Genomic DNA, 26,225 nt, shown 5'->3' on the forward strand with positions numbered 1-26,225 from the left:
CCGCTGCCCGCGGGGGCAGCCAGGCTCCAGCAGCAGCCCCGAGGACAGCTAGGTGGTTTTGCCCTCTAAAGATGTCGAGAAACGTGCTGGATCAAAAGGGAGGATGCTGCAGTTCAGGACAGAAAGGGAGGCAGGAGAGTACTAGCACTTGGTGCGGCGAGTAGGGTGACAGGTGTAGGTTCCACCTCTGCTGAACTGCCTTTTTGCTTCATAGGATCAGCCGGGTTGGAAAAGACCTTTAAGATCATCAAGTCCAACCTTTCCCCAGCACTGCCAAGGCCACCACTAACCCATGGCACTGAGGGCCTCGGCTACACGGTGTGTGAACACTTGCAGGGACGGTGACTCCAGCACTGCCCTGGGCAGCCTGTTCCAATGCCTGAGCACCCTTTGGGGAAGGAATTGTTCCTCATCTCCAGTCTAACTCCTCCCCCCAGGCGCAGCTTGAGGCCATTTCCTCTTGTCCTGTCACTTATTGCTTGGGAGAAGAGACCAGCCACCTCCTCACTCCTTTCAGGTAGTTCATAAGGTGATATAGGCCATTAATAAAAGGGGTTTTTGTGTCAGATCTAAGAGATCAGTAGATACACACGACTATGTGACATATTATAGCCTAGGAACCAAAAGACCGTGGCTACAAGGAAGGCCAAGACTTAATACAGGGTTATTAAGAGTCAAATGGTTTGCAGATAGGACTGTTGAGGGTTGAGGAGCAGCCTAGCACTAGCCTCAGCAGAACTGCAGGTTTTTAAGCTGTGCCTTCAGACAAGCTGCCAAGGGACAAGTCATGGAAGAAGCTTCTGTAGCTTGGCGACCTTCCTGCCGCAGTCTGAGAACGGTTCCAATAACCATTGCTAATAACAAGATGGAGCTTGTGGATCTACTGGCCCACAGAGCCCTTGCCAAGTTGGTGCTTAGGGACCAAGAGGTGACAAAGGATACCAGGTACCTTTCTCAGACACTTTTCCAGTTCCTGACATACTTTCAGCCAAAGATTTGGTACACCCAAGGTTTGTGTATGTGATAACCCGCAGGTGCTCACTCGGTCTCCGCTTGGACACACGCACGTTTCCTGAATCCACAGGTCTGCCACCCTGCTCCTGAGAACATGGACTTCAGTTGCTTCAACGGAGACTTTGGCTACAACCTTCCTAAGGCTCAAGACCTAAAGAAAGTTCTTTTCATTCCCTGCCTCTTCCAACCAAGTGCTTTGGAAGACAGAGTAGCGTCGCTCAATAGCAAGATGCATCACATCAGCAGGTACACTCCCTAATTATCTAGCAGCCAAATTAACAACTAATGGAGAAGAGAGGCAAACACCCGCTCATCGTTCAGATGTTTCTGAAGCATGTAACAGTCTTTGTGATGCTGGACTAGCAGGATGCCAGCTTTGACTCACCGTAACTTCTCTTCTAAGGGAACCAATAACAGTTATGGAAAACTAGAAGCTTGAGTTCTTAAAAACAGTTAAGTGCCTGAATTTCTTTTGCAAATCCTAACTAGATTATAAACAAAAGGCCACTTGGTCAGTAAGCATCATTAGTGTGGGGTTAAGTCATCACCAGTGTGAGAGACAAACCTGTTCTTAAGACAGGTTTTGATGCATTTTAACTAATATTTGGATCATTCACACTTTATCACATATAAACGGAGAGCGAAGGGACAAACAGAAAGACATGTTGGCAGGCACTCTTACCATTGACTTGAAAATTTAGTTATGACGAAGATCTAAGCTGGAGCATACTGAAATTGACATCAGAACCTGAGGCTTGGAGACTGAAAGCACGCGAGAAGCATGGCCAAAAACTAGAGGACGAGAAGCAGGACCTTGGGACCAGGCCAGAAATGCACAGCAAAGGTTGCAGAACGTACCCACTGGGAACCCAACTGTGTGAAAGCTGGCTTTATTCCGACCACGACGGCACAAAACCATGCTCCAGGTACCAAACCCACAGTCTCTCCTAACGGTGCTTCCCAGTGCGATTGAAACGTTTGTACAAGTACCGGATCCTCTTGGTGAGATTGTGATAGTCCTCCAGAAACATCCGATTTCCCACCATCTTCTTCTTACGAATGCACCTCTGCAGCTCATTCCCCCGCCAGCCTCGCAGCCACGTGGGCCCCACGATGAGTTTCTTCGGGTGGAGCTGGAAGCCACCTGAGAACGGAAGGGAAGAGCAGAGCAGAGAGGATGAAGCCGGGCCCTGGAGGAGGCTGCTCCAAGGACAGCTGGCTCCAACCCTCGGGGCTGGAAGAGCCGTTCGCCCGCGGGTGGGTCCATCCTCCCTCCCCTCAGGCCACAGCGCAAGGCGGGGTGTCTTACCCAGGATCCCCACGTTGTCGTAGACGCCGAACAAAGCCCGTTTTTCCGTCCACCGATCCACCTGCTTGCGCTTCGGGGGCTCCCTGATGCGGATGGGCCGGGTGAGCCCTGCCAGCGGCGAGGACAGCGGCACGGGGAGGCCGGGCCGCACCGGCCCGCACAGCGCCCCGCCGCCGCTAATGCTCCGCTCGGCGCGGAGCAGGGGCGCGGCCCGGCCCAGCAGGGCTCGCCCGGCCGCCCGCACCAGCGCCGCCATTGCGGTGACCCGGGGCCGCTCCGCCCCGCCGCATCCTTCCGGCCGCTGCGGCCGTCGGGAGGCGGAAGGACAAGGGTTGACGCCGCGCTAACGGCCGAAGAGGGCGGGGGAGCCGCTGATTGGGTGAGGCGCTGTCTGTGCTGAGCGCTGATAGGCTGAGGAAGGAGGCGGGGCCAGGCGAGCGCGGCCCGCGCGCGGTGTTCGGAGCGCCGTGGCCTGCCCGGGCAGGCGGTCTCGGTCTCGGTCTCGGTCTCGGTCTCGGTCTCGGTCTCGGTCTCGGTCTCGGTCTCGGTCCGCGGGGCGATGCCATGCTGGGGGCCATGGTGGAGGTCCCGGAGTTCCACCTGCCCCTCGCTCCTGCCGACCTGCTGCGGGAGGGCAGCTCTGGGCGGTACGCCGTGCAGGAGGTGCTGCCCGTCCGCGACCTGCCGCCCGCCCTTACAGGTATGCGGCCCCCGCCCCTAAGCTCCGTTCCTCCTTTACTGGCCTAGCCCGGTTCGGGGCCGTGACTGCACCGTCTCCCCGCCGCCCCTCTCGTGTTTCCCCGCAGCCTTCCGGACGGCCTTCCGGGCGCGGGGCGCGCTGGCAGTGCTGCAGCACTTCGACCCCCTCTACAGCTTGCTGCAGTGAGTACAAAGCGGCGAGTGCAGAACCGGGGCAGCGGGAGGGGAGCGGGTAAAGGAGGGTTGTGTGGAGGCCGGTCCGCCTGGGAGCTCTCGTCTCGCCTCTCCCTGGTGCTGTTTAGTCGCTGCACTCATGCACTGTGCTTGCTCTGTAGCCATTTCCGAGCTGTGGGGACTGCTGTCAAGGAGGATGCCCTGGAGCTGATGATGCACGGTGGGTGTCCGCTGTTTCTAGCTGATGTAGGAGTAATGGGGAGGTTGCTCTCCTTTGGCAGCTCAGTGATGATATAAAGGCTAATGTGACTTGACCAGCTGGGTTGCACCCTCAGCCCATTCCAGTAATACGGGCCTGTAATCTTGGTGGACAATGCTGAGCTGTGCATGTTTGCTGTAAGGGCAGGCCGACAAAAATTCCCCTTCTCTGCATCCCTGGAAAATACATCTTTGGGATGCATCAGCTCTGAGTGAGTGTTCCCATGAGCTGGTAAGGGGCTGTGGGGATAGGATAGGCCAGTGAATCCACGGTTTGGGTTGTAGGGGGCAGCCCACATTACAGCTGGTAAGATGTGAGCACACATCTTTGGTAATCTGATGACTGCTCTAAGTCTCCGGAAGCAAGAATGACTGACGGGCCTGGCAAGGAGTGCTCATGATTTTCTGCTTTTCTTCAGTGGTATCCCATCATTCCAATGAACTTCCTGCCATCTTGGGTGATTCTGGGCTGAGCCATGCAGACCGCACTGCTCACCTCAATGCTCTCAAGATGAACTGCTACTTGCTGACTGGCCTGATGGACGCCTTTGAAATGGAAACCTGCAAGAGTGGTTTGTTGGAGGTGGGGCCTGGGGGGAAAATAAGGTCATAACAGTAGGAAACATGTAAGCTTGCTGAACTCTTCAGTATCTATCCGATGTTATATCAGAGCATGATGCTGTAGGCTTAAATTATAGGTTTAAACTAACAATAATGTGTATGACGTTAAACTAACATAGTAAAATACAGCAAACTGTTCTAACTTGCTGACACAGAGGGAGTAAGGAATGTCCGGCTGACAGGGGAAGGAACATCAAAGTCTGATAACTAAGGAGGCAGTAAATAAGACCAAGGATGTATTAGCCTTCAAGATTACAGAGACTGGAACAGAACAAAAGCAAAGACATATCACTAACTGAGCACTAGGACCTTGTGGGCATGCGCAAGCACTGAGGTCAATCAGTGAACGCAGCGAGGAAGACTATCAGTGACCACCAGAGACCCCCTCTCTGCAATAAAGAGTGCTGCTTTCTAAAACTCCACATCGAGTCTTAGAGAGTTTCTCAGACTGACTTTTGTGGTAACAATGTGGAGTACTGGTGTTTCTGTGAAACTGTAGATGGAAAACAGCTAAAGGGACAGTATGTATAATATGTTTGAACACGAGCAGGGACTCAGATGCCCAGGCCTCTCTGTTTCACTTTTCAGTGTCTGGCTGGTACTTAGTGTGCCAGTATTTTCTCAAGACTTCCTTTCTGTGGTGAAAATGGTCATTTGATTCTTCTACCTCTTCTCATGCATCTCACTGTACATCTCTTAATGCTGTAGCATATAAGTAATTTTCTTTTTGGAGGAAGCAGGGTGGTGATGGTGGTTTTTCTGTTGTCAAGCTGCTGATGTATTGCATTGTGTAATCTTTCTAGAACAAGAAGAACCGTACCAAGAGCTCTGGATCCCTATGGGAAGAGGAGAGGGAGCCGCTCTTACGGCTGCTCACGCAGCTGCTGCAGCTGGATCTCCGTCAGCTTTGGGGCGGTTCGGTGGTGGAAGAAGAATTTGTCAGGTATGGGACGGAATGGATGTAGAGGTGGGATGAGTGACTGGTTTTCTGGAAGGGGGAGTCAAATGTTAAATCTGCCACTGAGGTGGTATTACAACCCTCTGCAGGGTGCAGGTTGCTGGGAAACTGAGGAAACTGTCTTGAGGCAAAAGCAATGTGTTTAGGAACCACTCCCTTTCCTCATGTAGGCCTCTCAAATTTAGATGTTATTCCTCAGTTTTTTAAGGATACTGGAAAATATCTGGTTTGAGAGAAATGCACTGTGCTAGAATGATGTTGGTGCAAGTTGTGATTGTGAGTTTTGCTGTCTCTCTTCTGTGACTTTAGCTTAATGACAGGAAGTTCCTACCATATCCTGGAGAATCCAGGTATCGGTCTTCAGAAGTACCGGGCCACACGGGAGGCTGTGATACATCTGCTTGCTGCAGCTCTGGTTCACTATGATCACATGTTCAGTGAGTTCCTGCTCTTCTGCCTTCTTCCTGAAGACGTTCCCACTTGCTTTCCCTGACCTATTTCTTCTTTCTCACATGCAAAAGATGCCACTCTGAAGATCACACAGATGCTGCAGCACTTTGAGCATGTAGCCCCGGTGTTTGCACAGGCAGTCAGCCTCTGGGTTAAAGAGTATGGTCTGAAAAGCCTGGTGGGTGAATTGCTAAGGTGAGAAAAATACCCCAAGGCTTGTCCTTCTATCCCTAGCAACTCGAGGCACCCTGTTCCTTATTTCATCTTTCTTTGCAGGGAAGTGGGACAGAAATGTCCTCAGGATCTGGCTCATGATGCTTCTGCGATCAAGGGTTATGCTGTCTTTATAACTGAACTGGCCGAACAGATTCCAGCTCTGGTGCTATCAAACATGAGTGTTCTCCTGCGACACTTGGATGGGGAGGTACGTTCCCACTTCCAGAGAAGTCAAGTGGTGGAGGTGTTGCAATCCAGTTTTTCTGTCTGAAAACAGAACTTCTTTCACGGAGATCAAATAGCCAAAGCATGCCCTTACCTAAAAGATGCAAAGGAAACAGAAACCATGACATCTTCTGTCTGGTTATCACTCACATATCAGGGAACAGGAGACTGCTTACTGTCCGAGATCCCAGCTGCTCTCGTTTTTCAGTACTTAATGAGTTTGTCATTGAGTTACTTTTTCTTAATTTGTTCTTAAAAGCCAGTAAGTGTTTCTCAGTTCTTGGCTTCTGTGGACCTAGCTGGACAGCAGGGTTGGATTACTCTGTCTTGCGGGCAGTCATGTTCACCGAAGGTTAATACAAAATCCATAATGGAGAAATTCACTTAAGGCTGGGGACTGGGCCCTAGAAGGGCTAAATTCTGGGCCATACTTCCCCTTGGCATATCAAGTCATGTATTTTTGTCTGTTCCTAGTTCAAGAGCTCTCCTTTTTGCAGAGTTACATGATGCGAAATGCCATTCTGACGGCTATGGCAGAAGTGCTGGTGCAGGTGCTGAATGGCGACCAGCTGGAGGAAGCTGCCCGTGGTACTCGGGACCAGTTCCTGACCATGCTGCAGGCCCACGTCTGTGATATCAATGGCTTCGTCCGCAGTCGCGTGCTGCAGCTCTTCACTCGAATCGTTCAGTGCAAGGTAAGTCTGTGCTAGGGAAATGGTGTTGCTTTAGTCATCCCTTCCCCTGCTGTGTTTTCTAAGGAATTTCTGTCACCCTGCTCTTTGTTTACAGAGACTGGAGTTGAACAGAGAAAGGTACTGTCCCTGTGTAGTGAGGTGTCTATGGTTCATTGTTCTCAAGAGACCACAGATCCTAGGGGTGGGGGAACTGGGGAACGCAAATTAAATGCTGCTCTTCATTACTGGGACAGACTAGAAGGACGAGCACAGTATGCAAGCTGGTTTTGGACATAGTTATGGGAAAACATCACCCTTGCTAGGTAGACTAAGACTCAACAGATAACTTAATCTAAGTCCTTGCTTTCAACAGAGGTTGGACCAGAAGATATTCAGAGATCCCATCAGACCTAGACTTTCCTATATAAATCTATAGTCTGTGCCTTTTAGTACATTAATATGTTTGCAGTAAAATAACTTTTTCTGAGTCTATCAGCCTTCTTAATAACTTTGTCTCTGCTCTCATTTTGTATTAGGCCCTGCCTCTGACTCAGTTTCAGTCTGTGGCATCGCTGGCTGTTGGGCGTCTTAAAGACAAAGCTGTGGTAGTAGTTAAAAATGCAATCCAGCTCCTGATTGCTTTTTTGTCCAACAATCCCTTCTCCTGCAAGGTAATTCTGACTAGTTTGATGGATAGACTAGATGTCTGTGTGCAGGCTGAATATCTGCAGTGTGCTATAGCTGGGGTAGCAGCCTTTCTTTTGAGAGGGACAATGTAGCCTTTGAGTCTGCAAGTGGGAGCTTTCTGGTTCTCCCAGGTTCAGATCTTGCTTTCTCTGGCTCTGTTCTCACTTGGTGTAATTGGTAGGTATGCTGAAGGTCAGGAAGGATATGTTTGTGGAAAAGCCTGCAGCAGTTTGATTTAAATCCACTGTGGGGTTTCTTTCCTTAGGATCAAATTAGAACCCAGCTGCAGCTGTGTGTTTATAGCTGTACTTTCTCCTGGGCTTTTGAGCCTCGGACTGGCAATTTACAGCCATTCCCATTCTCTAGGATGATGGCCAGAGTCTACTATTCCAGTTTCCAAAAATGGGGTTATCTGAAGGGATTGACAACTTAAAGTGGGGAGTGGAAGTGGAAGAGAAAGGAGAGTTCTAGCCTTTCAGAAAAAGGAGGATAAGTAATGTATTTCTTCTCGTTCTGGCATCTTCAGCTAAGCTGTACAGACTTGAGTGAGCCACTGAAGAAAGAAGTGCAGAAGCTGCAAGAAATGAGGGATCGTAGCAGATCCGTAGCAGGTAATTCCCCTTCTTCGTCTTCCTCCTTCCCAGGGCATACCAGGGTTTACTTTTCCTCATCTTAAATTTTCTCCCGGGTTGTGGTGGCTTCTGTCTCAGATCTTACTGGTGTGAAACGGTGAGGCCACGTAACTGGAATTGAACTCAAAACAGGTTTTCATACTGTAGTGTTATAAAACAACAATATCAATATCCATATCTAGATCAACAGTCTGTTTAGCTAAATATCCTATTTTCGGGGTAAGAACTGAATTTACCTACAAACACCCTCCCAGGTTTCCATTTTCAACCATTCAGGGGCTGCTTGAGCCATAATTTTGGTCAGATAGTAATTTAAACTTGATTAGCCTTGAACCTGATGCTGCCTACAAACAATATAAGATGATGGTTCTCTCTCACCTGTCAGGTTTTTTTTACCCTTAGTGGTTTCTTTTTTCTTTTTTTTCTTGTCTATTCTTAATGCAGTGTGGATGGGATCAGCAATGGGAATAGTGCCTGCTGGGGGAGGAAAATGAAGCAGAATTCCTAAGTTCCAGATTAGTTTCTCTCCCCATTTAGGGTATCATTTAGGTCTATGTGTTCTTCATTCCCTCTGTTGGTTTTTGTTTGTGGTTTGGTTTTTTCAGTAGGTCCAGTGATCACCCCAGAGGAAGAGTGGGAAGCGATGCTGCCAGAAGTTGGGGCTGCCATACAACAGCTCTTTCAACCACTGCAAGAAGGGGAAGAGGAGGTGCTGGAAGTTGAGGAAACAGTGGAGAGTACATTGGAGCAAATCACTGGGCTGCTGAGGAAGCTGAATTACAAGTAAGAAGGCTCTGTAGTTTGAGAGAGTGTTTATCCCAAGGGATGTGTTGGTTTCTTGTTCTCTGTTCAAGAAGGGGTTTGAGTTCCAGGGTAGAGGGATAATTTCCAGTAACATTACTCTGTAGGAAGACATTGACATGGGCTCCCAGCACAAGATGTGGGCAGGAGCTGCTTTCCCAGGTGTTCAGGGAAAGTTGGATGGTTTCCCTTGTGTTGTGCCCTGACGGGTTGCTGATGTTCTTCTCTTGGGCAATGTCATTGTCCAGGAGCGCAGCCCGCCTTACACAGAAGGCCCTGTGTCGCTTCCAGGGGAAGGAGCCCTTCAGCAGCCTTATGGAGGAAAATGAGGATGCAACAATCCTGGGTGTTCTGAAGAGACTTTACACAGGTAGCTGCTTCACAAGGCTATGTCTCTTCCCTAAGGCCAAGCTGATGCCAGAGCTAGACTAAAACCCTCTGCAATGCCCTGTCGCTCCTTCTGACTTGTGGGGCTTAGTCTTTGTGTACTTGACAGCTGAAGGTAAAGCTGCACCATCTCTGGATCATTTTCTCATCTAGTGGCCTGGCATTTTCGCTTGATCACATTAGTCCTGTTGCTTGATTTCTGGTCTGAGCAGTCCCATGCTCCCAGCAGAAGTGCATTTCTGATGCTAGGGAGTACTAGTGTTTGCCTTCCCCCTACTCTGCCCTGATTCCCTTTTAAGGCGTTTGGGGAGCTGTCAAATTCACAGTAACCCCTTCAGCATTTTAATGGTGTTTACCCCAACTGGACCATTCCTGTCTCCACCTGTGTATTAAGTTGGCATTTCTGTGGTGCATCACATTGTAGTACTGGATCTTGCTCTACAGTATGCTGAGATTTTGTCTTTGTAGCCAAGTCTGAGGGCAGAATTTGGATTTTTGTCTCCAGGCTCTTGGAAGGTGTCATTATGGAGTGGAAAGAGAAGGGTTAAAATGCCCTGAACCATGTCTGTTTCTGTTGTACCTTCAGTACTGCTCACAAAACAAGTGTTTATGCTGTGCAGGTTCGTGCCCAGGCAAGAACAGTGAGGATCCTCCACATGGCAACAGTAGTCTTGAGAATGAAGAAGCTGTACCACAAGAGCAGCCTCAAACAGAGCTGGTCAAACAGGAGATGTTGGTGCAATACCTGCAAGATGCTTACAACTTCTCAGTGAAAATCACAGAAGCCCTGAGCCTGATCAGCAAGTTGATGTATGCAAACTGTGTCTCAGGTGTGTGAAATAATCATGTGGCTCCTTTCCCCTGTTCAGCATTTCCAGATCTCTCCCCTTGCTGAAGAGTTGATACGGGAGTAGTGCAGCTCCAGGGGAAGGGGAAAAGGTTGGAGGAACTACTTTTTATGGGGCAGATGTCCCAGGCACTTCCAGGATATTGGAAAAGCAAGCACTGTGTAAATGGCTGTCATGAAAGGGTTGTGTTAGGGCATGAACAGGCTTTTTAGGAATCCATTTTTTTAAATATCAAGGTTAAAAATGTTTTTGAAAGCCAGGTGACCAAAATTACTTAATTTATGGAAGCTTCGTCTCAGCCAAGGTTCTCCCAAAGTAAGCATGCCCAGTGAAGCTGGGTTCTGTTATCTGCTCAGTGCCCTGATGCAGCTTCAGATGTTATGCTGGCCACAAGAGGGGAGCTGAGAGCTTGTCTCATCCACTTCACCTTTCCTTACAATTTATTCTGTAGCTAAAAGTGATCCTGATCAACAGGTTCTATGGCCTGCTCCTTTTTAGTGCTATAGTTGAAGGTGGTTGATGAGTAGAACTTTAAATATGGTCTCTGTGCTCTTCCCCTAAATGTATTGCATTAGATTTAGCTGTTAACCTATGCCCATTTCCTCTAGGAAATCTATGTTTTTATGCTAGTGATCTCTTTCTGACTTCAGCAGGCAGTAGCAGTGATCTTGGATGTTTGTAGGGCTTGCTGTGAGAGCAGTATGCCTATGAGTATGTTTTAATGGTCTCTCTAATGGGGATTAGGAAAGAACTGCACTAATGCAACTCTTCTTCTCTCTGCAGTGGTGCAGGAAGCCATTGAGTTCTTTGTGACAGTCTCGCAGTTTGGTGTGCCTGAGGCACTGACTGGAGTCCGCAGGATGCTCCCCCTCATATGGTCAAAAGAGCCTGGCATTAAGGAGGCTGTGCTGAACGCCTACAGGCGGCTCTACCTGAGCCCCAGCGGGGATTCGGAGAGGTATGGCTCTTCATAAGCGCAAGTATTCCTCCCCCCATTTCTACTGGGGAGCTGTTGGGAATGGACAGGAAAAGAAATCCAATTTGCCCCGCTTCAATCTGAGCTGAAATGTGAGGTTAGATATCTGAGTATCCCAGTCTTCCCTGGGGACCTGCTGAGCTTCTGCTCTTGGTTTGTCGCAGTGTTTGTGTGTAGGAAATTCATGCAGCAAAACTCCATGTGAGGCATTATGAAAGGAAAATGGAGAATTATTTTAAATTAAACTGTTATCAGGCACTCTCAGTTAACATTCATATAAATGCCACTCTTATCCAAAGCACTGCACCAAGATACATGTGCCCAAATTATCTGGGTAGGGTCTCTATGTGACAGGTAATAAAAGGGTGCCAATTATAAATGTTCATCTGGTCAGCAGGCTTCCTGATTGGCAACAATAAACTGATTTTTTTTGACAGCTCTTTCAACCCTTTTGGGTTGATTATGGTTGATTATTTGGTTGTTGGTTATGGAATCATCCCATGTCTAAGTCTTACATGCTTCTGTGGGCAAAGTTGTTGCCTAAAACTCTCCGATTTTGGGTTTCTAATGGCTGTAGTCACTCATCCTTTGGGATAATGAGTGTTATACAATGTGGACTGAAGTTGGAGGTATTTTTCTGTTACCAGGGCTGGCTTTTTGCTGACAAGTCATGCATGCTGTGGCCTTTGAGTGTAGGCATTCTGCTTCTGATCTATACAACACATTCCTCAGTGTTTACTGTCAGTCGTGTCCTTGGTTTTTCAGTATATGCTGTTTCTTTATCCCTCACGTTGTACAAGGTTAGTTGTTATTGTTTGGGTGCTTTCACACATGTCTATTTATAATTCATTCGGACCAATCTTAAATCTGTTTGTGACAAGTCTCTATGCATGGTAGATGAGAGGATGTTAATGGGGTCTTTGTTGCTGATCCTTATTGAGGATTTAGGAGTGGGAGCTGGGTACCACTTGCATGCTTGCTTCTTCCACACTAGACAGGAACCGTGTCTCCTCTTCTCACTTGCTCTTTTTTTCTTAGCATTTGCCCACATGTATAATCCTGTTGGATACTCATGCTCTACAATAAGTCTGATCCATGGTGAGATGCACCATACTTCACCTTCATTTGTACCATCAGGGTGATAAAAAGCACCTACTACTTCTTATTTCTTCTTGATAGTATTGCCTGGAGATGCCTGAGATAGTATTGCAAGTTTGAGCTCTGGCCTTATTTGTTCATAGACAGACTTTCAGTTTCTTGTGCTCTAGGGAACAGTACTTTTGACTTAGAATCATAGAATCATAGAATCGTAAGGGTTGGAAAGGACCTTAAGATCATCTAGTTCCAACCCCCTGCCATGGGCAGGGACACCTTGCCCTAAACCATGTGGCTCAAGGCTCTGTCCAACCTGGCCTTGAACACCGCCAGGGATGGAGCATCCACAACCTCCCTGGGCAACCCATTCCAGTGCTTCACCACCCTCACTGTAAAGAACTTCTTCCTTATATCTAATCTAAACTTCCTCTGTTTAAGTTTGAACCCATTACCCCTTGTCCTACCACTACAGTCCCTAAGGAAGAGTCCCTCCCCAGCATCCTTGTAGACCCCCTTCAGATACTGGAAGGCTGCTATGAGGTCACCACGCAGCCTTCTCTTCTCCAGGCTGAACAGCCCCAACTTTCTCAGCCTGTCTTCATATGGGAGGTGCTCCAGCCCTCTTATCATCCTCGTGGCCCTCCTCTGGACTCGCTCCAACAGCTCCATGTCCTTTTTATGTTGAGGACACCAGAACTGTACGCAGTACTCCAAGTGAGGTCTCACAAGAGCAGAGTAGAGGGGCAGGATCACCTCCTTCGACCTGCTGGCCACGCTTCTTTTGATGCAGCCCAGGATACGGTTGGCTTTCTGGGCTGCAAGCGCACACTGCCGGCTCATGTTAAGCTTCTCGTCAACCAACACCCCCAAGTCCTTTTCTGCAGGGCTGCTCTGAATCTCTTCTCTGCCCAGCCTGTAGCAGTGCCTGGGGTTGCCCCGACCCAGGTGTAGGACCTTGCACTTGCCTTGGTTAAACTTCATAAGGTTGGCATCGGCCCACCTCACAAGCGTGTCAAGGTCCCTCTGGATGGCATCCCTTCCCTCCAGCGTATCAACCGAACCACACAGCTTGGTGTCGTCAGCAAACTTGCTGAGGGCGCACTCAATCCCACTGTCCATGTCACCGACAAAGATGTTGAACAGGACCGGTCCCAACACCGATCCCTGAGGGACACCACTCGTTACAGGTTTCCAACTGGACATCGAGCCATGTGGTTGAGAGCAAACTGGCAAGTGGCTGGTGAGTGCCTCTTGTTGGATTTTTGAGCACTGAAAGGAGCAGAAGTGCACAAGACAGTAGACTTTTGAGCCTGTGTCTTGCTTATTGACACTTGAGCCTGGAGACTTGAAGATCTCCAGCTTGTGGAGCGGGAAGTTTTCCTGTCCCCAGGGATCAGCTCTGTGATCTAATAGATTTTGTTAGCTCTATGAATAGGAAAGTAATTGTGACAGCTGCTTTTTCTTTTTAATATGTATTTTTTAATAGTTGTATTTTCTTTCTCCCCTTTCAAAGGGCCAGGGCCCAGCGCTTGGTGCATTCTCTCTCACTCATCATGGTGGATGCATCGCTAGGAACAATACAGTGCTTAGAAGAAATAGTGAGTGCTTATCTTGCCTGGGTTTTTGTTGTATTTGTGATCTTAGATGTTTATTAAAATGGTAGTCACTGCAGTTAATGTCTCTGTTGGCTTGAAGTCCATTCTCCTTTGCCTCTCTCTACTTGTTATATTGCATAGAATCAACTTGGTTGGAAAAGACCTTTAAGACCATCAAGTCCAACCGTTCCCCAGCGCTGCCAAGGCCACCACTAACCCATGTCACAAAGGGCCTCATCTACACAGTTTTTGAACACTTCCAGGGATGGTGATTCCACCACTGCCCTGGGCAGCCTGTTCGAATGCCTGATCATCCTTTTGGGGAAGGAATTGTTCCTAATCTCCAGTCTAAAATGTCTCTTGCAGATCTCGGAGTTTGTGCAGAAAGATGAAATCAAGCCTGCTGTGATCCAGCTGCTTTGGGAGCAGTTCACAGAAAAATCTCAGTGCTCCTCACTGGAACGACGTGCTGCTGTGATGCTGCTGGGGATGATGGCACGGTGAGTCCAGGGACCCATCTGATCATGACAGTGGGAGGTTATAAAGGGAGTCGATTTTTACTGAAGAACTGTGGGTGCTGCATCAGCTGACTTTTTTGTTCTGCAGCTTCAAAAGCAGTAAGCACATCATGGGGTAATGAAGCCTGGAAGTAACCCTAGTGGCGCTGGGTCCCACCAGCACAGTCTCTGAGCATAACAACGTTACTTCCATTGTGTTCTGAATGTCCGTCCTTTCTCAGTGCTTACTGTGTCACAGCTTTGCAGTGTTATGGATAAGAACAGTGAGAAGCTCCCACACAGAGATACCTGCCCCCCTTTCTGGAGCAAAAAGAGTGTAATTGCACTGTAAGGTTTTAATTACCCCAGTTTCCCAGCCCAGTAGCCATTTGGGGGCAGGGAGTGGGGTTTTGTGTGATGGTGTTTTGTTTCCCACATTAGGGAAGGACGTGGCACGTGTCACCAGTGCTGAGCTGTTGGACTCTCTTCTATTTTGCAACATTTTTCTTTGTCTTACCCTTTTAAATTTTACTCCTTTCTGCTAAGAAAAGAGTCAAGATTCTTCTTCCTTTACAAAGGGAGAGTGTGCCCAGTGTTATTCACTTTGGAGAATTTCATCTCTTAGTGGAGTGTGGATTATATTGGCTCCTGTGGAACATTGCTTGCTGCTCCTATAGCTATATCTTGAGTCATTGGATGGATTTTTTTTCCCCTCAAATCACTGCAAGACACAAGTAGTATTTCTCCTGGTTATCTATAGTTCTGTAAACTTTCAGCAGCAATTTGAGTAATACCCCCCTCCCTTCCATTCCATAGAGGGAAGCCAGAGATCATAGGTAGCAACCTGGATGTCTTGGTGACAGTAGGGTTGTCTGAGAAGTTATGTGAAGACTGTCGCCTGGCTCAAGAAGTATGCAATGCCATCTCCAAACTTGCCAGGAACCCTAAGGTAAGACTCTTAGTTCTTGAGGTTGTCCAGAAATCGAGTTATCCAGAAACAAAGAAGGGGGAGGAAATGGTTTGTATTGAGAAGGGAGAGAAGCGATTACATTTTTACTGATTTTGAAATTAAGTAGGTTCGGACCATCCAGCAGCACCTGGAAAGCTTAGCACACATCAGTGAACATCTAACAAAAGAACTTCCATTAGGTAACAGGTTGAATTCGATTAGCAAAGAGTTCAGTGTGCAAGAAAATCTGTTTTCATTTCTCTTTCTCAGACTCCCAGTTCTAAACTGATTTGTGTTTTCTCAACCATGAAGCCCTTTCCTCTAGTGATGTATTCTGGTGGTGTGATTCTTTTGCCCTCCATATTAATTCATATTTGGGAGTTGTCAGCTGTACAGCTGAATATAAAACATGGAAGGTTCTCAAACCTGCCCATGTTGTACTTGCAACATGATGGTCAATGACTTCTTTGTCTGGGGAACAATTTATATTTTTATTTTAATGTACTTGGTGGGGGAAATTCTTCGGGTTTTGACTCAAGCATTTAGGGCATTTTGGTTTAGGAATTTCAGCATAAAACCAGCCCTCCTTCACACAGCACCATCGTTCTGTGTTTGCCCCTTCCACTGGGGACAGTACTTCAAGACCTTAAAGAATGTACCACAACATTCTTAAGTGTTCTGGAGACAGTTGTAATTCAATTTTAGGTTGACTTAACTTGCAGTTAAGTTTGTATGTGAGAAGGGACTGAACTGTAGATACTTGAATGACTGTGGTAACTCTCCCCCAACCAGAAATTCAGTACAGAAAGTAGGACTGTAGTGAATTGAGAAATTCAGTTTCCAGCTACTGAAAGCTTGTAAATCCTCAAGTAAATCCTTTGTTTTGGTAAAGTATATCTTGATCAGGCAGACACAGATGTGCTGTGATATGTTGGGCATTGTCATACTTGGTTAAGTATTTCTCTGGGTTATCTTATTTCCAACTTAAAACATAGAGGGACTGGTACCGAGTATATGCAACAGCCTAAGTATGAAGTGGTATTAAGTCCACCTCACACTATCCTCTGTAATTTCTGTTGGTGATATTTTGCTTTTAAACAAAACCTCATGGTTCTGGAGTACCCCTAGTCGAGGACATTTAGTTGCCTTACTGCCGATAACCCTGAAGATGCTCTAAAGCTTTCCCTCTTCATTCATTGTGGAGAATGAGTAAATAATGTCAGATCTTAAAAGAGTAATTCTGAGATTTCAAAAGAGTTACTTTGATTGAAGTTAAAATAGTGGATCTGTGTGAGTTAGCCTGGGATCATCACTTGGGTAAGCTTTAAATCCAGGCAGTGCTGCCACCATGCCTTCAAAGGGACAATGATGTTCCTGCTGTGTATTTAGCTGCAGAGCAGTACTGGATGTCCCTGCCATGGGCCTAGCATGGGTTTGATTAGCATTGCGCACACAGTAAAATTAAGTACGGGGAAGGGCATGGGGGATCTCTTAGGTGGAAAGAGTAACTCATCTGTTCTCTCTGCAGCAAGCACTGGGGAAGAACAGTGCACCTTTTCGACTGCCACAGGACCACATGCTCTTTGGCTGCCTGAGTGAGACTGTGAGTAAAGGTGAGCTGAAGTCAGCAATAGGATTGGAGGAGATGAAGTTGGGCTGTGAGACAGCCTGTGTTGTTGCTGATATGTGTGTTACGTTGCTCTCTCTTCTCATCAGGCTTTGCCCAGCCAAGTTGCCACTGGATCCCCTTCATGGAGGCAGCAGTAACACTCATCTACCAGCTAGCAGAAGGGGCAGAGGAGATATGTGCTCACATCCTGCAGGTGTGCAGTCAGCAAGCTCTGGAGAAGCTGAAGGAGGATGATGGGCAGAAAGCTGGTGAGGAGAAAAGCTGATGAAGGAAATCTGTAGCAATGGTTTCTAGTGCTGTGATTGGGTGGCCTACAGTAACTGCAGGAGGAGAACAGAGCTGAGGGGCTGGTAGAGGTGTTGGTGTGGAAGGATGTGAGTGCTGTGAAGGAGTCTGTGATGCATGGACATGGGTTATACAGTGGGACTTGGCAGTAACTGATGGGGGAGGAGGTCTAGGTCAGCACTGAACTGTAGTTTCCTCCTCTAGATGAGGGAGATTCTCCCAGCAGAGTCTCTGATGGTGCTAGCAGTCTCCCCACGTTCCTGCTGATGCACCTGGTGTCCCTTGTGGGGCAGGTGGCGTTGCAGCAGGTAGCATATTTGGAAGTGTCAGTGAGTGCAGAGCTACGCAGACGCCGTATGCTCAGAGAGGAGGAGAAGACCAAGAAACATTCTGACAGCAGCACAAAGAAGCAGAGATCCCAGGTGAGAACTGAAGGGTTTTTTTTTTCTTACGGGCAGCTCTTCTGGTGTCCCAGCTACTGCTACAGCAAACTTGTGGAGAATGCACTCCTGAGGATGCATGAGACCCAGGGTAATGTGTGCTTTGGGAAATGGATGTGTTTGTCAGGATTGACAGGGAGAGCTGAGGTCCTGGAATGACCCTGCTCAGTAAAGCTTTTACACTGGCCTTGGGTTTTGAAGAGGCAGAGGGGAGGGAATGCAGGGTGATGTTTTGGCCGTGCTTATCTTCCTGCTTCAGACAAACATCCTTCCATTTATCACCTCCTTTCTTACCAGCGCAGTCTTTTGCAATTGCTGCTAGTGGTGAGAAACACCCATTTGTGCTCGGAGTTCTGGAAAAGGGCTTCTGCAGCCTTGGTCCGTACGGCTTGAGGGTCCTATCCTCTCTCGAGTGGTGATGATGGAAGCTTAATAGTAGCTTTCTTAATGGGATCTGTATGATAGACCTAACCAAATGGTATTTCTATGTCAGAATGTTTTCCAGTGTGTAGTGAGGCTGACTTTCCTGGGTAAGAATAGAGAAAAACGTGTGTCTCTAGGTACCCAGGCTCTAGACGCCTGTACCATTATGTCCAGAGAAATTTGTTCCCTTCATCATCCACGCTGCTGATCAGTGTCACTACCATTTCCCACACAGAATGAGGTTACTATGAGATTTTTCCAAGAAGCAGCAATTGGATGCAGACTTGTTCCCCATGCAGTGTCTATGTCTCTCTTCTTCCCTTATGTTGCTTTTGCCTTGCTATAAGATTTCCTATAATCTTGCTCACAAGACCAGCAATTCAAAAGCCACTTTGAACTTCTTGCTTTTAGGATTTGCATGTTACTTAAGTTGTGCCAGGCTTGGGCATGGATGCCAGGTGTGTCCTATGTCTGTCTCTGCTATGTAGCTGCAGTAGCTTAGGCTTTCTTTTCATTGGTGTTCTGTGGCATGTGGACTGGCAGATCCTGGACTACTCTTCATTAGCTTCATTCAGTTCTCTGGGTAAAGTGGGTTATAAACCTCCATCAGTCTGGTGTTCTCAGCTCTAGCCATGCTGCTGGTAACAGGCATGCACCTCTTTGTGAAGGAAGGGGTTATTTTTGCCTGCCATTTATTTTACAGTCTTCCTTTCTGCACAGAGCACAGGAAATGAGACCACTATGGACGAGGAGTTGGGCCTCGTGGGAGCCACAGCTGATGACACCGAGGCCGAGCTCATCCGCAGTATTTGTGAGACAGAGCTTCTAGATGGTAAGTGTGGCTGCCACCGAGGAGCACCGGCTCTGCCTGCCTGTGAAAGAATAGGTACAGTGGGCAACAGGTCCAGAACGAGGAAGGCTGTTTCTGTCAGAAGGAAACACTCATTTTTTTGTCTGGTGTCAGTTTCTATGTAGGCTGTCTGTTTCTTTGCTCTGCCTTTCTGGAGGTGGTTTTTCAATGATGAAAGTGAGTCAATCAGTTTCTATAGTTTGCAGGAGTTGTGGGATAAATGGAGTAATTTTTCTTAAAGAGGGACGCACAAACAGTGCTCTCATACTTGCTGTCTTTATCCCCACTCCAGGGAAGCATCTGTTCTCTGCCTTTGTGCCACTGTTGCTCAAGATCTGCAACAACCCTGGGCTCTACAGTGATGCGGGGCTCTCGGCTGCTGCAGCCCTAACTCTTGGCAAAGTCTGCATGATCAGGTAGTGCCCAGTCCTGCTGGTGTTCTCTTCCCAACCTTCCTAGTACTAAAGCACAAACATTACAACTCCTTTCCTGTGGAAAGAACAAACAAAAAGAGCATCCATAGATATTATTTTTTCTGTGTGTCTGCTGTCTGAGAGATGGGATTTTGCTTACCTATGCCTTCTTTTCTTTACCCTATCTCATCAGCTCCGAGTTCTGTGATTCCCACTTGCGCCTGCTGTTCACTATGATGGAGAAGTCCAGTCTGCCTGCTGTGAGATCCAACCTCCTTATTGCAGCAGGAGATCTGGCCATCCGTTTCCCCAATCTGGTGGAGCCTTGGACATCGCATCTCTATGCCAGGTAATGCTGGATTCATTGCTGGGAGAGAACACATGAGAGCTCTGGGGAAGGGTAACACTGGGCCTCCAGAAGGTGAGAATGACCCAGGAAACCAAACTTGAAGGTGGCAAGAAAGGCACGCAGCAGATGTGGGCTGTGGAATAGGCTGATGTGGGTATCAGTAACTTGAGATACTCACTCAGCTGCTTTCTGTGGTAACTATACACTTCCACCAGGTTGCGGGACCCCTGCCCAAGCGTGAGGTGGATGGCTGGACTGGTGATGACTCACCTCATCCTCAAAGACATGGTAAAGGTGAAGGGCCAAGTGAGCGAGATGGCAGTTCTGCTTATAGACCCGGAGGAGGCAATCATGAGAGTGGCTCAGAACTTTTTCAGTGAACTCTCCAACAAGGCAAGTGGATGCTCGGGGACCTTACTTCACAAGAGTGGGGAAAGGCTGGTGGAGGCTGGGCCAATGACACAGGACTTGAGTGTTGGAGAAGGGTGTTTTAGTGGTGGATAGCAGCTGTCTGTCTGCCCTTCTGTGTTGCCTGAATGAAGAGAGAGAAAGGAAACTTGGCAACATGAGTTTTGTTTCAACCCTGATGTTGCCGAATTTGACCTCATCCATTCACATTGGAAAGCAGGCTCCAAACCAGTGTCTTGTCCCCTTGCTTTCTTGTGTATGCCTAGCACAGGGTTGGGAACAGTTTTCTGCAGCTTATGTTCAGGCCTTACAACAGAGTTCCCTGACCTTATGGCTCAGGCAGTGCACCATCTCTGAAACCCTTCAAAGGTGTTTGTGTGACATCAAGATACTTAAATTGAAGTAGTTACGGCCCAAGCAGGTAAGAACAGTAGCAGTGTTATCCCTCTATGCTCTTCATTCAACACAAAGGCTACTGTGGGCCCCTCAGAGTTTGAGATCTACTGCCTGAGAAGCTGCAATGATAGTGGGGCATTACTGTCTTAGCCTGCTGTGTTAAAAGCAGAGCTGGCCCCCTGACTGCACTGCCTTCCTATGCCTGCCTTGATGACAGATTTATATGGCAAAACCATGTAAAAGCAATGGCAAAGGGAATCTGGATTGGGCTGTTCCAGGCAAGATGGAAGGCAGCTCCTTGGGCTCTGCTGCTGTGTAAGTTTCCTTTATCAGGAAGCTTTTTGGTTGGGTTGCGACAAGGTTGGAAAGTGAAGAAACTGCGTCCAGGTCTGCCAAAGAGCAGAGCTGTTGCAAACCAAGGGTTGCAGTTATTATCTTGTTGGTTGGTTGTTTTTTCACCCCTTAACTTCGGCCAAGTAGTCCTGGATAGGTTTGGCTGGCTGTGTACAGCTTGTTTCAAAAAGCTGATGTTTTCAGACAGTAGATTTGGGGTGGGGAGAAAAGAGGTAATTTTAAATGGGCAGCTTATTTGGCTTGACTTTAGCTGTCCTTCATAATTCTGTATCATGTAGAACCTTGTATTCTGCACAGGGTAATGCCATCTATAACCTGCTTCCAGACATAATCAGTCATCTCTCAGATCCTAACTGCAGCATAGAGGAGGAATCTTTCCACACTATTATGAGGTATTCTGGGGCTAAAGCAATCTCTTTTGACTGGGACTATGTTTGTGCAAAGAGGGTGACAGATCCAGGGGAGAGAAACTACAGTGACATATACAGTATGCCTTTTCAGTTGTTCTCCTTGATCTGACTTTTTCAGTCTGTGTATGAAATGGAGTCATGCTGAGAGGAATCGATTCTAAAGCCACATAGTTGGGGGTAAGGAAACTCCACAGAGAGTTTCCACTAGATCATTCAAAATGATTTTTCCCTCTAGAAAAGAAAAACAGTTGGGTTCGTGCATAGGAACATGGATTGCATTAGGAGAACAGGACAGATTTTAAAGACTCTGCTGCCTTTGTCATTTTGGGGGTGTACTGGCTTTTTGTAAGCAATTTTAGCAAAGTTGTAGTTAAAGTAAAAGGTTTGGGGGGTTTGTTTTGGTGTTGGTTTTTGTAGAATGGTGGGGGTGCTTTTGTTGGTTGGGGGGGTTCCCAATAAAGCCTTACTCTGTAGTATAGAGACATATTGGAATATTTCAATCTGGGGGTACCGGTTGCTCACAGACAACACAAAGAGTATCTTTAGTGTTAAATGACAGAAATTTTCCTGTCATATCTGAAACTTAATCACATGAGGGTTTTTCTGAGCTGCCTGAATCCCTGTGGATTACAGAGGGGAGTGCTAGACAAAACAAAAGTATTGCTATTGCTGAAGAGAACAACAATACAATCTCCAGTTATTTTTCAACTAGTCCTTCTGTCCATGAGAATCCAGTGCATTTAAGAAGAGGGATGGAAACTTGGACAGGCAGGAATTGCAAGAAAAAAGCACAGAAAAAGTCTGTTAGTGAGGCTGAAATTGAGACTGAAAATAGTTTATGGCTGCAAGAGCAGGTGGGAAAACATGGGATCAAGTTAGCATTTAAGTTCTATTAGGCTTTGTTCCCACTTTAGAGCAAAGTAATGCTCACTTTTGCATTGATCTGAAATACAGCACCATACCTTCAGCAAATTAATAATGAAAAAGTGACAAGAATGTTTTTGAAGGGGAAAAACAATACTGCATGCCACCCCACTCCCTTCATGTTAGTCTGCCAGCACACTTGTGAAGTGAGGAGATGGTCTGGAGGTATTGCATGCTCTTAAAATTGGCTGGAAGGAGTGGACCAGAAGCCAGCACTGCAGCCTTTTGACATCCCTCCTACCTCAGGCCCCACACAGATGTTCTCACTCTAGACCTACAAGGGTCTTTGCTTTAGCTGGATTTCGTAGTTTCATCCTAGGTAGGTGCTATTATATGAACGCACAGTTTTAATTGTACATTATGTCATAGCAGCTGTCCCCCAACAGGGACTGTGGTTACTGTTTGAAATATATATATATGCTTATAGCTTCTCCTGAACCAAGTCTGAGGCATGCCAAGCTCTCATGTCTTCTTTCGGAGAACCACCCAGCTGATCACTGGATAGGATAGCTGTGAGCATCCCATGGTGTAGGCAGAAATGGGGGTTCCTCTCTGTGCTCTCAACTTGGCTATTTGTTCCTCTCTGTGCTCTCAACTTGGCCATTTTTTTTCCTTTGCAGACATCTCTTCTCATATATTACAAAGGACAAACAGACAGAGAGCTTGGTGGAGAAACTTTGTCAGCGATTCCGGACTGCCAGGTGGGTCATGATCCTAATTCTTCTGACCAGCGAGTCGTCTTCTTAGGAGTTGTTAGGAGGAACTAGCTTGTATATGCTGGTTTTAACAGGTTCCCACCATATTCTTCACATGGCAAAGTAACAAATGCTGACACAACCTGGATTAGGTGTGTGTCCTCCGTTTTTCTTTCCTATGTTCCTCCTAAAAGTGCACACACCTTCACCCCCCACCTCCAACTCCATGAAGAAATAGAGTAGACATTTATCTGTCCCTCTATCATGTACTTTCAGTGATATCTTCACTTTCCACTGGATTTGGTGTTCCCTGCCTTCCTCCATTCCGATGGGTTTCCTCCTCCATTGTTGTGGCTTTGTCCTTGAGGTTTAAGCTGTGTCTGCTTATCTTGGCCATTTGTACACAGTGCCTGGGCATGTGACCTGCTCACTTGCTTCAGGGAGTTGCATATTCCCCAGAAATAGTTGGATTTTTGTTTCTGGAGCTGGAGTGGAAAGTGGCCGCTCTCTCCAAAATTGCCACTCGGGAACACTGGTGAGCTCTTCACATTTGTAAAGGAACATCTGTGTGTAAGCCATGTCTAGCCTTTACTAAAATGTCCTTGTGTTTCTGTTCCACAAAGATGATCAGTTTAGTGCATGCTAGTGGTAATGCTAGAGCAAGACTCTTGCTCCAGGCTTAAAACAGGAGCTTATCAGAAAAGATTGTGCAGTCACCATCACCCTCCTCAGCATTTCTGGAGTTCTAAACTTAGCAACATGCCAGGTAGTATTCAGACTTTAAATGTGGAAACACCTGGATGCTGCAGCTTTGTTCTGCATCTGCCTGTGTTTGGACAGTGCATTCTGAGAGAGTATATGCAGGACAGACTTCTGGCCCCTCCACTTTATATATATTAATAACAGGGGCTTTGGCCTAGCTTTTTTTCTTCCCACTCCATCACAGAGAGTTACATTAAGGATGTTAGTTTGCCTTTTTTTCCCCCCTTTCTTTTTAGTAGCTTTTGCTGGGATTTGAATATTATCTTCCTTTGATACAGCCATTGTTATTTGTTCACCTTATCTTAATGAATACTGCTTTCTTCATGTAACTGTCCAGGAAAGAGAGAGAGAGAAGACATCAAGTACAGCTTCTGCTTGAGACTATCTCAAACATGCAAATATAACCAGCCAGGAGAGTTAAATTATTCAGTTGAAATAAGGCCCTTCAAGAAGATCCTCACCTCACTGTGTTTAGTTGTTTTTCCTTGTAGCCAGCAATAACTTGTGATGCTTTTTAAACAAGTGACTGTGTTCTTTAACAGTGAACCTTCATGTTTTTCTGACAGACACTGAGTCAGTGTCTTTGATGTAATCCAGTGTGGTCTATGCCATGGCAGGCTGTAACTGACATGTAACACAACAACCTGAATCTCATGTTCTGCAGGGCAGAAGCACCTGCAGGAAACGCTTTATCTTCATGTGCTGTAGTTCTAGGTAGCATATACTCATCCTTACACACCCCTTTTCATAAAAGCTCATGGCAATCTTTGTCTTTCCCAGAACTGAGCGTCAGTATCGGGATCTGTCCTATTGCCTTACTCTGCTTCCCATCTCGGAACGGGGCCTTCACAAGCTGCAGGACAACTTCGACTGCTTTGCAGACAAGCTCCAAGACCCAGCTGTCTACAGTTGTTTCCAAACTGTGCTGGCTCGATTCTGCAGAGCAGGCAGCAAACCTGAGACTAAAGTAAGGATGGGGGCCAAGTGTCCAGGCCAGGCAAATGATTGGAAAGACCTGCAGGTCTCCATTTTAAGCAGGCTACTCCTCACCCCGAACAATTTGTTAAAGAACTTTATGGCAATTCTGCTACGGATGTAATACTTCTTATTTTTTCTTCCCCTACTGTGTTGCATCTCCACCAGGTTCTAGCTGAAGAGCTGGAGCAGAAGCTGTCTGCCGCCCATAACCGAGGGCTGGATTCCACAGAGACGTGCCAGAAAGGCAGTGCAACTCCAATGCCAGAGCCGGCCAAGCGGAAGCCAACAGGAAGTATGTTCCTTTCGTGAGACTGCAGTCTTCCCCCTGATCCTGCAGTCCAGCAGGGACACCTAGGGACACGTCCTCAGCTTTACAGATAGAATGGCTGCAAACTATCTTGTTTTGTTTCTTTTCTTGGCAGGTTCACGCCGCCAGCCCCTGAGGACAGCTACCAGGGATGAAGATTTTGTCACACCCCAGCCTCGCACCCTCCGAAACCACCAGCGTGCCAAAAAGCACCCTCTACCCAAAAAAGCTATTATCACCTTCTCCAGTGATGAGGAGAACAGCTCTGAGGATGGTGAGGCATTGTATACATGTATGCTTTGAAGGTGAAAAAGGAGAAAGACTATAGATTTGGCCCGGGGTGTTCCTTTAGTAGTGGGCAGAATGTGTGCAGGGCTTCTGAGCACTGTCTGAGTTGCCTGCAGATTTCTCTGCTCAAGGCAGCAGAGTGCTGGTTATTGACACACTTTACTCTTTTCAGAGCTATCGGCAGAATTAAGAGAGGAAGAAACCCCCACCAAAACAACTCCCATCACCAGATCTTCAGCCCGCCGGCTGCGCTGAGGCAACCATCTGCCACTGTCTTTGACTAAAAATAAACCCTGTTTTATGTAGTCATCTCTCTTGTCTGACAGTGCTCTAAATGAGGACAAAATGGAAGTTATACACCAGGCTAACGCAATTCCAGTCCTGTCTTTTGGTACCTCCCCAAAGAAAGGCAGTGATGAACATAGATCACAGAACCACAGAGTGGTTGGGGTTGGAAAGGACCTCTGGAGATCGCCTAGTCCAACCCTGCTGCTAAAGCAGGTTCACTTAGAGCAGGTTGCACAGGTTCGGATGCGAGTGGGTTTTGAATGCTGTGCTGGGCAGCCTGTTCCAGTGCTCTGCCGCCCTCAAAGTAAGGAAGTTTTCCCTCATATTCAGACAGAACTAACTTCCCATGTTTCAGTTTGTGCCTGTTGCTGGGCACTAGAGAAAAGAGTGGCCCTCTCCTCTTGACACCTGCCCTTGAGATACTTGTATGCATTGATAAGATGTCTCTTCTGCAGGTTAAACAGGCCCAGCTCTCTTAGCCCGTCCTCATAAGAGAGATGCTGCAGATCCCTGAGCATCCTTGTAGCCTCCACTGGACCCTCCCCAGTAGCTCCTTGTCTTTCTTGAACTGAGGACCTAGGAACTGGACAAAGTACTCCACATGAGGCCTCAATGGAGCAGATTAGAGGGGGAGGACTACCACACTCAACCTGCTGGCCGTGCTCTTCCTAATGAGCCCAGGCTACCATTGCCCTTCTTGGCCAGAAGGGCACATTGCTGGGTCATGGACAACTTGTCCACCAGGACTCCCAGGTCCTTTGCAGAGCTGCCTTCCAGCAGGTGAACCCTAACCTGAACTCGTGCATGGGGTTATTACTCCCACAGGTGGAGGACCCTGCACTTGCCTTTGTTGAACTTCATGAGGTTCTTCTCCACCCAACTCCATCCTTCTGGTGTATCAGCCACTCCCAGTTTTGTAACATCAGCAAACTTGCTGAGGGGACACTGCCCCTTCATCCA

At 47.4% G+C, this 26,225-nt stretch overlaps 2 protein-coding genes and 1 non-coding gene across 5 annotated transcripts; 2 read left to right on the top strand and 1 right to left on the bottom strand.

The window, feature by feature from the left end:
• Nucleotides 1-1,888: 1,888 nt before the first annotated feature.
• MRPL51 (mitochondrial ribosomal protein L51) lies at nucleotides 1,889-5,682 on the bottom strand. Its single transcript, XM_030471633.1, has 2 exons — nucleotides 2,324-5,682; nucleotides 1,889-2,158 (listed from the first exon to the last, which is right to left on the bottom strand). The coding sequence occupies exons 1-2, from the start codon at nucleotides 2,577-2,579 to the stop codon at nucleotides 1,962-1,964; spliced, it is 453 nt and encodes a 150-aa protein (XP_030327493.1). The 5' UTR covers nucleotides 2,580-5,682; the 3' UTR covers nucleotides 1,889-1,961.
• NCAPD2 (non-SMC condensin I complex subunit D2) lies at nucleotides 2,811-25,283 on the top strand. Of its 3 annotated transcripts, none has more exons than XM_030471631.1 (31): nucleotides 2,820-3,023; nucleotides 3,130-3,205; nucleotides 3,358-3,416; nucleotides 3,874-4,037; nucleotides 4,879-5,018; nucleotides 5,343-5,470; nucleotides 5,555-5,678; nucleotides 5,760-5,907; nucleotides 6,422-6,619; nucleotides 7,135-7,269; nucleotides 7,812-7,896; nucleotides 8,523-8,700; nucleotides 8,967-9,088; nucleotides 9,726-9,935; nucleotides 10,737-10,911; nucleotides 13,538-13,622; nucleotides 13,986-14,119; nucleotides 14,933-15,065; nucleotides 16,594-16,678; nucleotides 16,782-16,943; nucleotides 17,185-17,402; nucleotides 18,564-18,675; nucleotides 18,986-19,109; nucleotides 19,300-19,455; nucleotides 19,671-19,848; nucleotides 20,911-21,005; nucleotides 22,568-22,648; nucleotides 24,185-24,371; nucleotides 24,548-24,674; nucleotides 24,805-24,963; nucleotides 25,150-25,283. In XM_030471631.1, the coding sequence occupies exons 1-31, from the start codon at nucleotides 2,888-2,890 to the stop codon at nucleotides 25,230-25,232; spliced, it is 4,197 nt and encodes a 1,398-aa protein (XP_030327491.1). In that variant the 5' UTR covers nucleotides 2,820-2,887; the 3' UTR covers nucleotides 25,233-25,283. The 3 variants fall into 3 exon arrangements, 2 of the variants coding, with proteins under 2 accessions (XP_030327491.1, XP_030327492.1); XM_030471632.1 differs by having other exon boundaries at nucleotides 8,526-8,700; nucleotides 25,150-25,280; XR_003989374.1 differs by lacking the exon at nucleotides 20,911-21,005 and having other exon boundaries at nucleotides 2,811-3,023.
• Nucleotides 3,477-3,799, top strand: LOC115601718. The gene has a single exon (XR_003989460.1). It is a non-coding gene; the product is annotated as a small nucleolar RNA U85 (small nucleolar RNA).
• Nucleotides 25,284-26,225: the final 942 nt, after the last annotated feature.

This window comes from Strigops habroptila, chromosome 2, assembly GCF_004027225.2.
Source record: "Strigops habroptila isolate Jane chromosome 2, bStrHab1.2.pri, whole genome shotgun sequence".
Lineage (NCBI taxonomy): Eukaryota > Metazoa > Chordata > Aves > Psittaciformes > Psittacidae > Strigops > Strigops habroptila.

Excerpts from the sequence above, each read along its gene's own strand:
- MRPL51 (XM_030471633.1), bottom strand. The coding sequence starts at position 2,579 with ATGGCGGCGCTGGTGCGGGCGGCCGGGCGAGCCCTGCTGGGCCGGGCC. Across the intron at positions 2,159-2,323 it reads CGACAACGTGGGGATCCTGG|GTGGCTTCCAGCTCCACCCG; the intron begins GTAAGACACCCC and ends TTCCGTTCTCAG.
- NCAPD2 (XM_030471631.1), top strand. The coding sequence starts at position 2,888 with ATGCTGGGGGCCATGGTGGAGGTCCCGGAGTTCCACCTGCCCCTCGCT. Across the intron at positions 3,417-3,873 it reads CCTGGAGCTGATGATGCACG|TGGTATCCCATCATTCCAAT; the intron begins GTGGGTGTCCGC and ends GCTTTTCTTCAG. Across the intron at positions 6,620-7,134 it reads CTCGAATCGTTCAGTGCAAG|GCCCTGCCTCTGACTCAGTT; the intron begins GTAAGTCTGTGC and ends ATTTTGTATTAG.